Raw genomic sequence first — 12,309 nt, forward strand, 5'->3', positions numbered from 1 at the left:
GAGGCTGACCTTCCTCTCCTTCTTCTGGCTCTCCAGGGCCATCTTGACATGTTCCTGCCCACGTTCCACATAGTCTGCTGAGCTCAGAATGTTCTTCTCAATTCTGTTGATTGTCTCCCCCTGTTCGGAAGAGGGGGCGGTTCAGGCAGGTAGGAATGACTGGGGGTGGAGGGCCCAGCAGCTCCTCAGTCTGCCCAGCCCAACCACAAATGACTGAAGGACACTCTTGGCAGAGAGCACTGCACTAACAAAGATGTGGAGGCAGGACCACATCTGACCAAAGACTGCTCTCCTGCCGGTGGCTTCGAGGCCCCCTTCCACCATGTGGTCCCTTCTGTCCTGCTCCCTCTCCCCATACAACCTCTACTCGCAGTGCTGGCTGGGAGCTGAGTGCCTTACATGGCTCCTATCTTTTCACACAGAGTGAACTTTTGTCCCCTCACAAGTCTGTCTGAAGTCGTGTTCTTTAGACCTGTCTCCCTGCTGCTGTGAAGCTCTCCCTATCCTGGTACTCCTACCGAGTGAAAGCTCTTCCCCATGACTCCCAGCTGCGAAAGAGCATTGGGTCAGCTCCTCCAGGACAGGGCTGGAAGCTCCCCTTATCCTGAGATAAGGGCCAGGGGAAGAATACCACCTCCCACTCCATCCTTGTACAGATTTTAGGAGGCAGGCCCTCTAGGGGGCAGCTGTGGAGCTCTCAGAAGTATGAGGGTAGATTCTGTTGGTGGAGGAGAAGCCAGGGTTGGGGCCATACCTGGGGTGGGCTCAAGTTTGAGGGATGGGGTACAATGTATAGAGGAGTGGCCATCCAAGTAGCTATTCAGGAGGACGCAATTTGGGGGCACAGCTAAGGATGGAAATAAAGGCCAGCCTGGGGGCTTGGCCCAGTCTGGAGGGGAACAAACGCCCCGGGGAGAGAGGCTAAGGGTGGAGGTGGGCTGACAGGCACAACACAGTCTCACGTCTGGGGGCTGAATCAAGCCTGGCCAGCTGCCTGGGGTGCCCACCTGCATCTCCACTTCAGTAGCCAGAAAAGTGAAAATCTCATGAAGTTCACGGATACTGCGCTCAAGCTGCTGGATCTCACTGTGCCGGGCCGAGATCTCGTTTAGGGCCTGTCGAGTCACCTGTGTGTCCTTCAGTATCTGGAGAGTGGACAGGAGTGAAGGGACAAGTCACAGGGAAACCAGCAGCAGGTTCAGAGTTTCCTGTTCAGCTTTGGAGCGGCCCTCAGGCCTAGAACTGGGGCCAGGCCCCTGATGAGTGGTTCCACGCAGGCTAATTCGTGCCCTTCCGGGCCTCAGGATTCCCTCCATGAAAAAGGGCCAGGACTCAGAGAGGACGGGGGGCCCGGCAGAGGGAGGCTGGCTGCGGCCACTCACATTGGACACAAACACCTCGCTCTGCCCGCTGTCCAGCATCTGCTCCAGCTCCTCGTCAGACACCATTCCAGCATTTGCTGTGAAGGAAAAGGCCAGGCTCAGAGCTGGTCAGGTCACCTGACCCTGTGGGCCGGACGCCGCAACTCACTGATCTTCAGCTGCCTCCGAATCCGCTCCACGTTCTTCTCCCGGTATTCGGACTGCATTGAGTTGCACTTGTTGATGAGCTCCACAAATTGTTGGGACAGGACCCCGTGCTAAGGATGGAGAATAGAAGCTGGGTACTCCTGGGAGGATCCCTGCCTGGTCTGGGCTTCAGCATCCCCGTGGGACAGTGAGCAAAGAGCATGAGCTCATAGGTGCCTGCTGCCTTGACCACCTTGAAAGGCTCCCCCAGTCTCTCAAAGTAAAAGCCGAAGCCCTTACCAGGACCTGCAAGCCGAAGCCCTTACCAGGACCTGCAAGGCCCTATATGACCCGCCCCTTCCCCCGTTGCCCCTCTGACCTTACCTCCCAACACTGTTCCCTCACCCCTTCCCTCCAACCACAATGGGCTCTTTACTCCTCCCTGAGCAGAGCACACTTCCACCTCAGGCCTTTACACTTGCGCGCCTTCGGCCTGGAATGTTCAGGCCCCACAAAGGCCTTTAGTCTTTGTTACAATGTCACCTTCTAAGTGAAGTTTTCTCCACCTTACTGCAACCTGCTTTCTCCCGATGTTCTCATTCTCTCTCCTCCTGCTCTTTTCCCTTAATACTTTCTATGTTCTAAAATAATTTACTGATTTATTATGGTGATTGTCTCTCCGCACTGGAATGTAAGCTCTGTGAGGACAGGGATCTTTGGTTCACGGCCGTATCCCAAACAGCTGAAAAAGGGTCTGGCACACAGTAGACCCTCAACAAATATTTGTGGAATGCTTGTTGAACACCAGCCTCACTGCTTAGACTAGAAGTGTGCTGGGATGCCCGGGGGTCATAGCGATTGCCCAGATTTTTACAGGCCCACCTGGGCCGTCAGCCTCTCACACCAGTGACTACCACAAGCCCCCCCTCTCCCGCGAAACGCTCTCTCTCCTTGTTCATTTTGCTGATGTCTAAAATCTGCTCATTCCTTGGAGTTCCTTCCTCAAAGACACATCTGCTCTCTTGGCTTCAGCTGTACCCTTTCAAGATGCCCAAACTGTTCCATCTTCAATCTGGGGTCTTTGCTGAGCTCTGGGCCCACCTACTTCAACTCTGATCTCCAAGAACTCCAAACCATGCCTCACTGCGCATCCAAAGGAGGCTGCTCAGACCACCTCAAATCTCCTTACAAAGCTGTTGCTTCAGTGACCTTCCACCCCAGGGAAGTTTCTCTTCCTGACTTCTTGAACTCTGTCCCTGGGGCAGAGGATGTCCCTGTCACATAGGCAGGGAACCTCCCAGCCATTTGACTGCACCCTCTTCTTCCCTGGGCAGAGCCATTAGCTACCAAGTCCTACCTGAGTAATGTCTTTGTCATCTATTCAAGCTTAACTCCCCATCTTGGCTTCTAGAAAGTATCTCCTACAGCCGAGCCCAGATCATGTCTAGGGACTCAGCAACTTCTCACTGAATGGAGAAGAGGGCAGTGATATAATGGACTGGAAGTCATGAGACCTGGGTTCTTGACCTTGGGTGAATCCTATTCCTCTCTGAGCCTCAGTTTCCCCATTTGGAAAATCATCTGGTTGGACTTGATGATCTCTAAGGGCCCTTCCTTCTCACATCTGCCATCTAATGATCTATAAAACACTAGCTGAAATTTCCTAGTTCTGGGAATAATGAACCCACCTGGGTTTTTCTCATTCTTGTGTTGACCGAGTTATAGTTCTCATCAGCTTCCTCCTTCTGGGGCTCTATGGCTGTGGAAAGACACAAGAGTATTGGTAGAGCAGGGGAGTTTGACCTGTGGCTTCTGAAATTCAGTTTGGGGACTAGGACCCCAGCCACCCAGCCATACAATAGAGAGGTGCTTATGACCATAGGATGTTTTTTTGGAAATAAAATTTATCATAAAATGACTAATTCTGAGTCTCTGACAGGCAAAAGTATATTTTTCTTTGCAATAAATACATCAGAGAATTCCCACAGGCATGCAGAGGCCTCCTAACAAAACCCCCAACTGCCTGCCCAAAGAATGCACACTGGTCAGCAAGAATTGTAGAAGTACAGCTGATCCTTGCACAACTGTATGGGTCCACTTATACTTGGATATTTAGAAAACAAATGCATGCTACAGAACTACATGATCCACGGTTAGTTGAATCCACCCATGCAGGACCTGGGATATGGAGGGTGGACCATACAGTTATATGCATATTATGACTTGGGGGGTGGGGTGGCAACGCTAATCTCTGCCTCGGTCAAGGGTCAAATGTAAACGGTTTCATTATAAATAAGGGAACCTAAGAGGCAGGCATATGCTGTGGAAAGAACTTTGGACTGGAAGCCAGGAGACGGAGATTCTAGACGTAGGCCTGCTGTGTGACCTGGATATATGTCACTGGCCTCTCTGGGCCACACACTCCCCAGATATACCAGGAGCTGGGCAGGATCAGAGGAAAGTATCTGTCTGAGGTCCTAGAAGCTCACCCTTCAGCTGCGCGCGGATGTCCCTCCCCAGCTGTTTGATCTCGTCGCGCAGGTTCTGCAGGTCCTGCTTCATGCCTGAACAAAAGAAAGCCATGATGCCCAAACAGCAGCCCCTACCTCAACAAATCTCCCTGCCCACCACCTGCGTGGAACTACAATCCCCACAATCCCTCAGGGTGAGCATGCGTTCTACACCCAGGATTTGACTCACTCTCCTCGGGAAGGGGCGTGGCCAGAATGGTGACCTGCTGCTTCTCCAACTCTCGGACTTTATTCTCCAGCTTGACAATAGTTTGCCGAATTGTCCGAACCTGGGGAGGATGACCGAGAGGGCTATAGGAGATATGGGGGTACTCCAGGCCGCTATGCTCCTCGGGTCCTCCAGCCCCCTCGTGAATCCAGGCCGAGACCTCAGCCTCTTACCTTCTGGAAGAATTCATCGTCCGGGCTCCCCAGCCGTGCAGTGCCCGGGTGTACCACCAGCGCGACTCTCTCCTTGTCTTCATCGTCCGAGCTGTCATCCCCCTGCCAGGGCCGGGGTCACTGGCATCACTTCCTTAATATTGCTCTCGCCCAGCAGGACTCACAGACTTCCGGGTCTTTCCTTCCTAGCCCACAGCCACCCCTCCCTGCCCCGAAGACCAGGAGTCCTGCATTCCAGCCAGACCCCACCCCGTCCGCCTGTCCCCAACCCTGCTGCGCCGACTTCTCACCTGCCTCAGCTCGTGGGTCCTGTCCCGCATGGCGGCCCGAGCTCCCTCTCCCCGGCGCCGGAGCCCGGCGGGCCTCAAGATTCTAAGTTTGGAACTCCCGTATCCCACTCACACTCTGACACTCCCCTCCGTCCTCACCCTGCGGACCCCAAAACTGCCCCCTCCACGAGCCGCCAGAGGCTCTTTCCCTGGCACCATCCACAGTCAAGGGGAAGGAGCCGACCTCGGGGACCCCCAACTTTCCACAGGTTGGAATTCCCTTTTCTTCCCCCCCTCCCGCTCCAGTAGCCTCGGCCCCGCCCCCTCTGGGATGACTGGAGCATGCGCACGGGAGCTCGTCCCTTCCCCACCCGAGGGAAAGGCGGAGGTCGGAAGCAGCAGGGCTCCGAACGGAAGCAAAATTGCCAGGACGTGAGAACCCGCCCACTTCGCCGGAACTATCGCATCTTCAAACGGAAATCTACTTGCCAAAAGGGGTGAGAATGCGTCATTGGTATGTAATCTGAGAGGCCCCTCATCTCACATCACCCCACGGTGCACCCCTCCTCGCGTCACGTGACCGGCCCGGTCCCAGCCTCTCGGACCACAGAACGTGACGCTTGGACTGTCACATGTCTCGGCTCTGTCAACTCCGTCTCTGGAGCACCTATCTCCCCACGACGTCCTCGGCACCCCGGTGCCGGAGTTACCTCCCTTCAGCCCCCACGCGGCGGGGAGGGGGCGCTGACTATCCCCAGGGGCAGTGGGTGGTAGGACCCTGGCTGAATTCGGCTTTATTTCTTTTGGGTCCGGGCGTGTTGGGCAGACGACTTAGAATTTGGAGCTGGCAACATGATGAGACCTTGAAATTCAGAAAAGAAAAAGATCCAGCATCAGAGAGTTGCAGGGTTTTGTAGGCAGAGCATCTGGGGGTGGGAAGTGACCTCACCCGAGGCAGAAATCTCTTCTCCCGCATACTCCTGGCACAGCTTCTGACAGGTGGGCGGCTGGCGCCCGGCTTGAACGCTGCAGTCCCGCTGCATTCACCACCTTCTGAGCAGCATCACCATTTCAGGGCAGCTCAGGCTGAGAAAAGAGTCTATTATATTGAGCAGCATGTCACTTAGACCGCCCCCCCCAGACCCTCACCTTGCACCGGAGTCTACCCTCTGGAGCCCACAAAAAAATTCCACATTATAGTGGCATGTGAGCTCTTGAGGTGAGGGCATGACTGTAGGGTTCTCACCAGAATTCCAGCGCCTAGTTCAATACCCAGCACATAGTGGACCCTCAGTAGATATTTGTGTTTTTTGGGATTTTGTTTTGTTTTTTTTTTTGCGGTACACGGGCCTCTCACTGCTGTGGCCTCTTCCGTTGCGGAGCACAGGCTCCGGACGCGCAGGCCCAGCGGCCATGGTTCATGGGCCAAGCCTCTCCGCGGCATGTGGGATATTCCCGGGCCGGGGCACGAACCCGTGTCCCCTGCATCGGCAGGCGGAATCTCAACCACTGCGCCACCAGGGAAGCCCAGTAGATATTTGTGGACAGAATCTTAGCCTTTCATATAACTGAAGATGAAGCTTATGGTTCCCTAGTCTTCTCTTTTAGGCTTCAGGCTGTCACGGTGACACTTCCCTAACCCTAGCCCTGTAGACATTCATTCATTCAGTGGATAGTTATTGGGAATTTACTATGGGCCAGACACTGTTCTAGGGCTGGAGATACATGAGGGCGTAACAGACAAGAATGCCTTGCACTTTTGGAACCTACATTCCCATGGAGTGGTGTGTGAAGGAGCTGGGGAGCAGAGGCCATCTAGAGGGAATAGCCCTGGGGATGGAGCTTTCCAGAGCAGAGCCCATATCTCTGTTTCATGGTCCTTTTTGACTCCTCTCAGGCCCTCTGAGCAGCCTTGAAGGGTGCATTAACTATATTGGGCCTCGAATGTGTGGGTGTTGGGGGGTATTTTCCTTTCAGTCTGTGGGAAGGTCAAACCCTACTTGATTTTTTTAAAATTGTATTTTGGCTGTGCGGGCTCTTCGTTGTGGTGCACAGGCTTCTTTAGTTGTGGCGCTTGGGCTCTAGAGCGCGTGGGGTCAGTAGTTGCAGCGTGCAGGCTTCTCTCTACTTGCAGCACACAGGCTTAGTTGCCCCGCAGCATGTGGGATCTTAGTTCCCCCACCAGGGATTGAACCTGCGTCCCCTGCATCGGAAGGCGGATCCTTAACTGCTGGACCACCAGGGAAGTCCCAAACCCTACTTGATCTTGATGCTTGGCAGCTTGTCCTGTCCCCTCCATCTGCGGGTCCATCTACCAACAGTGGAACCAGATGATCTGGGTTGGAATCCCAGCTCATTCACTTGCTGTATAACTCTGTAAGGCAAGTTACTTAACCTCTCTATGTTAACTCAGTTTCCTCATTTGAAAAATGGGAAACTTAACAGTACCAATCTCATAGGGTTGCCGTAAGGATTCAATGAAATGATATATGTGTAAAGAGAAAGAACAGTATCTGGTATTAGGTGCTAGCTAAGTGTTTGCTGCTATTATATGAGGGTGATGATCACGATTGTCACTCTGATGATGTCAGCAGCCCCAGTGTCTCCGCCAGGGTTTCCATGCTGCTGCTCGTCTTCTTTCCCCTTTCCATCTCCTGAGCCCCACTGTGCGCCAGATCATAGGCTAGCTGTCTTGCCAACTCCTGCCCATCTCTCCTGTCTCCACTTGGATCTGACACACCATATATTTTGCTAATTTATCTTATATATTGTCTGCCTCCACCCCTCCTCTCCACTACTAAAATGTAAGCTCCATGAGGACAGGGATTTTCACCTGCATTATTCACCGCCGTGTCCCCAGTGCCTACAACAGTGCCTGGCACATAGCTAGTCAATAAGTATTCATGAAGGAATGAAATTATTTCTTTTTAATTTAATAGTTACCTAGCATTCACTATGTGCCAGGTACCAGTACTAGTACTTTATAAATATTTGCTCATTTCATTCTCATATCAATTCTATGAGAAAGTACTATTATTGTCCTCATTTTACAGAGGAGGAAACTGAGGCACAGGGATGTTAAGTAATTTGCCCAAAGTTACACACTAGTAAATGCAAGGGCCAGGATTTGGAACCAGAAAGGAAGCTCCAGACTCTATGCTCTTTTTTAAAAAAATTATTTTATTACTTTATTTATTTATTTTTGGCTGCTTTGGGTCTTCATTGCTGCGCGGGCTTCTCAGTGCAGTGGCTTCTCTTGTTGCGGAGCGTGGGCTCTAGGCATGCGGGCTTCAGTAGTTGCGACACGCAGGCTCAGTAGTTGTGGTGCATGGGCTTAGTTGCTCCGCGGCATGTGGGATCTTCCCAGACCAGGGCTCGAACCCGTGTCCCCTGCATTGACAGGCAGATTCTTAACCACTGCGCCACCAGGGAAGCCCCAGACTCTATGCTCTTAGCCAGTTCACTAGGATCCAAGGAAAATGCCAGCCAGGGATGGCTCCCTGTGTTCCACCCACCTTTGGGGAGTTGTTGCTACCTACTCATGCTCTGCTTTGGATCATCTGTGGGGGGAGGAGGGGGCCGACTGCAAGACTGAGCCTTTTTCCTTCCTCCATCACAGGGTCTCTCTTCCACACCTGTTGGGTTGGGGCGGACTGTCGGGGAGGTTGTTGGTCCTCCTCCCATTCCCTGTTTGCCGTCTCCCCAGGAACTAAAGATGTCCATGCGTGTATTACATAAAGGGCTTCTCTTCACCCTACAGATGTCTCTGAGGCCGGTTTTGTGCCCAAGCCCCAGGGGCTACAGAGATGAAGCCCACACAGCTCTCTCCTCATGATATGTCTTGAGCCTGACCTTGGTCACTCCCTAGAGCGCCATCTGAGAACCTCCCTTCTTTAAACTCTACACACATTCTCGTGGCTTTAACTGACATCGTATTTGGCTCCCAAGCCCACGTCTTCAGCCCCCAATTTTCTCATAAGCTCTAGACCCCTGAATCCACTTGCCTCCTGGACATCCCCTCCTCCCCTCTTGGAGGTCCCATGAATGTCTTAAACTCACCATGTCCCAAACACCATGCATCATCTCCCCCTGAGAATGTCCTAAACCAGCTTCTGTTCCTCCTGTTTCCTCTCCATGTGGATGACACGGCGTCACCCATGCCATAACCTTGGCCTTGAACTTCATTCTAAAGGTGATGCTTCACACAACTTGTCAGGATAACCTCCATAAAAATGCTAGAAGAGGGCTTCTCTGGTGGTGCAGTGGTTAAAGAATCCGCCTGCCAATGCAGGGGACACAGGTTCGAGCTCTGGTCCGGGAAGATCCCACATGCTGCGGAGCAACTAAGCCCGTGCGCCACAGCTACTGAGCCTGCACTCTAGAGCCCACGAGCCGCAACTACTGAGCCCACGTGCCACAACTACTGAAGCCCGTGCTCCGCAGCAAGAGAAGCCACCACAACGAGAAGCCTGCGCACCGCAGTGAAGAGTATCCCCCGCTTGCCGCAACTAGAGAAAACCCGCACACAGCAACAAAGACCCAACACAGCCAAAATTTTAAAAATTATAAAATAAAATAGTAGAAGAAAATATGGGCAAAATTCTTTATAATTCTTAGCGTGAGGAAGGCCTTTCCAATTACAACTCAAAATTCAGAAACTAAGTATTTTATAATAACCTATAAGGGAAAAAAATCTGAAAAAAAAGATATATATATATGTATAACTGAATCGCTTTGCTGCCTGCCTGAAACTAACACAACTTTGTAAATCAACCAAACTTCAGTAAAAAAAATAAAAACACATTACCAATGGATATGAAAAATTCAGAAACTATAAAATAAAAGATTAATATATTGTCTACGTGAAAAAATTCTGCATGGCAAAAAAAGTCAAAGCAAAATCAAAGGACAATAAACTGGGAAAAAGTATTTGCAATCCTTATCATATACAAAGGGCTAATCGCCCTACTATTTAAAGAGCTCCCATATATCGATAAGAAAGACCAACAGTTCAATAAAAAAAATGGGCAAAGAACATGACAGATCACAAAAAGACAATAAAGACAAACAAATATGCAGATGTTCATCTTTGTGCATAATAAAAGGTGAAAAGATAATACTGAAATATTATTTTTTAATTTATTGCACTAGCAAAATTCATATGTTTTTTTTCTTCTTCTTTTTTTTTTTTGGCCACACTGCGCAGCTTGTGGGATCCCAGTTCCCAGACCAGTGATAGAACCTGTGCCCCCTGCAGTGGAAGTGCGGAGTCTTAACCACTGGACCGCCAGGGAAGTCCAGCAAAATCCATATGTTTGACAACATAGTCTTTTGGCAAAACTGTGGGGAAACAGGGACTTTCACTCATTGGTGGGGCTGCAAAATGATACAACCCAGGCCATAGTTATCAAGATTCTGAATGTATATATTGTTTCTGAATTCTGAATGCATATATTGTGTCTCCAGAGTCTAAGAATGGCTGGGTGGTTTTTCTGCCCATCTTACCTTAGATTACTCAGCAGCGGTCAGCTTGCCCCTTGGCTGGAGTTGGATGGCCCACGATGACCTCTCTCACACTTACATGTCTGGGACCTAAGCTCTGATGGTCCAGTTGACCAGGATGGCTGAGCCACTCTCTCTCTATGGTATTTCATCCTGGGTTTCTTCATAGCATAGTGGCCTCAGAGTTCCAAGAGGGTGAGAGTAGAAGCTGCAAGGTCTCTTGAGGCCCTTTGGCACAACCTTACTTGCACCATATTCTATTAGTTAGAGCAAGTCACAAGTCCATGCAGGCTGCAGAGGGTGAAGAAATGGAATTTTAATTCACCAGATCTGCACATGTGTGAAATGACACATACATCAGTGTTATTCATTGGATATTGTTTGCAGTACATCCGAAACTTGTCCATTAGCGGGTATGCAGCCATCAAAAAGAATGAAGATATTCATTATGTATAAATATGAAAACATTTCAAAATATATTGTTAGTTAAATGTTAGAATGAGTGTATCATGCTATCGTTGTATAAGAAAGAAAGTGTGCGTGTGAGTGTGTGTGTGTGCGCAGGCATATGTACGTGTTTCTCCTGGAACCTCATAAAGAAATCCTGGAAAGTTGTGCATAAACAAATAGAAGTGGTCCCTGTGGGTGGTTTGTGAGACTAAGGTAGTGAGTACGGTTGTTAGAGTAAGAATTTTCACTGGAAACCTTTTGTATAATTTAGATTTTTGGACCATGTGAAAGTATTATTTTTTATTTTTATTTTTTGCGGTACGCGGGCCTCTCACCGCTGTGGCCTCTCCCGTTGCGGAGCACAGGCTCTGGACGCACAGGCTCAGCGGCCATGGCTCACGGGCCCAGCCGCTCTGCGGCATGTGGGATCTTCCCGGACTGGGGCACGAACCCGTGTCCCCTGCATCGGCAGGCGGACTCTCAACCACTGCACCACGAGGGAAGCCCTTATTTATTTTTATTTATTTGTTTTATTTATTTATTTTTGGCTGCGTTGGGTCTTTGTTGCTGCACGCGGGCTTTCTCTAGTTGCAGTGAGTGGGGGCTACTCTTCGTTGCAGTGCTTCTCACTGCAGTGGCTTCTCGTTGCAGAGCACGTGCTCTTGGCGCACAGGCTTCAGTAGTTGTGGCGCACGGGCTCAGTAGTTGTGGCTTGTAGGCTCTAGAGCGCAGGCTCAGTAGTTGTGGCGCATGGGGTTAGTTGCTCCACGGCATGTGGGATCTTCCCAGACCAGGGCTCGAACCTGTGTCCCCTGCATTGGCAGGCGGATTCTTAACCGCTGAGACACCAGGGAAGCCCAGTATTATTTATTTTAAATAATTATATCAAAGAAAGAATGGTAAAGGCATACCTTTGAATAATTTTAAGCAAAGGAATATGTCTTAGCTTGGGCTGCTCTAGCAAAAAGCCATGTACTTGGTGGCTTAAACAACAGACATTTATTTCTCACAGTTCTGGAAGCTGGAAAGTCTAAGGTCAGGGTGCCAACAGAGGGAGTTCCCTGGCGGTCCAGTGGTTAGGACTCTGCGCTCTCACTGCCCAGGGCCAGGGTTCGATCCCTGGTTGGGGAACTGAGATCCCACAAGCAGCGTGGTGCGGCCAAAAAAAAAAGTGCCAACAGATTTAGTTCTTGGTAAGGGCTCTCTTCCTAGCTTGTACTCACTGTGTCTTCACATGGCAGAAAGAGAAAGTTCTGCTGTCTCTTCCTTTTCTTATAAGGGCACTAATCCCATCAGGGGCTCCACCCTCATGACCTGATCTAAACCTGATTACCTCCCAAAGGCCTCATCTTCTGCTACCGTTACATTGGGAATTAGGGCTTCAAAATATGAATTTTGGGGGGACACAGACAGCCAGCCCCTGATAGAACACCATAATCAAACTTTCATTTTACAGAGATACCCTCTGGTGGCCACGTGCAAGGCCACCACAGATGACTGTGCCAGTGTGCACTACACAAGGCATCACACAAAAGGGCCACCAAGTACATGTAGACACCATGTATTTGAACATTTATTACAACAGTTATCTGACAGATGGAGGTAGAGTGTCCTGGGAAAGGACACCTTTCTCTATTTGCACAAGGGTGCAGTAAGTATTGACTATAG

General features: G+C 50.5%; 1 protein-coding gene across 3 annotated transcripts in view; it reads right to left on the minus strand.

The window, feature by feature from the left end:
• The window catches only part of STX4 (syntaxin 4), a 7,123-nt gene extending 2,035 nt beyond the window's left edge, over nt 1–5,088 (minus strand). Inside the window, exons 1-9 of one of the 3 annotated variants that reach the window (XM_024744630.1) lie at nt 4,711–5,087; nt 4,421–4,522; nt 4,209–4,308; nt 3,998–4,072; nt 3,197–3,267; nt 1,531–1,639; nt 1,383–1,459; nt 1,008–1,145; nt 1–120 (exon numbers count right to left, since the gene is read on the minus strand). The exon at nt 1–120 is cut by the window's left edge and continues 85 nt beyond it. In XM_024744630.1, the coding sequence (XP_024600398.1) occupies nt 1–120; nt 1,008–1,145; nt 1,383–1,459; nt 1,531–1,639; nt 3,197–3,267; nt 3,998–4,072; nt 4,209–4,308; nt 4,421–4,522; nt 4,711–4,740 (822 nt within the window). In that variant the 5' untranslated portion in view covers nt 4,741–5,087. Of the gene's footprint in view, nt 121–1,007; nt 1,146–1,382; nt 1,460–1,530; nt 1,640–3,196; nt 3,268–3,997; nt 4,073–4,208; nt 4,309–4,420; nt 4,523–4,710 lie in introns of all 3 variants that reach the window. The other 2 variants (XM_024744629.1, XM_024744631.1) reach the window with 2 other exon arrangements.
• Between the last annotated feature and the right edge of the window lie 7,221 nt (nt 5,089–12,309).

The sequence above is a fragment of the Neophocaena asiaeorientalis genome, unplaced genomic scaffold (genome assembly GCF_003031525.2).
Source record: "Neophocaena asiaeorientalis asiaeorientalis breed wild unplaced genomic scaffold, Neophocaena_asiaeorientalis_V1.1 scaffold91, whole genome shotgun sequence".
In the NCBI taxonomy this organism is placed as follows: Eukaryota; Metazoa; Chordata; class Mammalia; order Artiodactyla; family Phocoenidae; genus Neophocaena; species Neophocaena asiaeorientalis.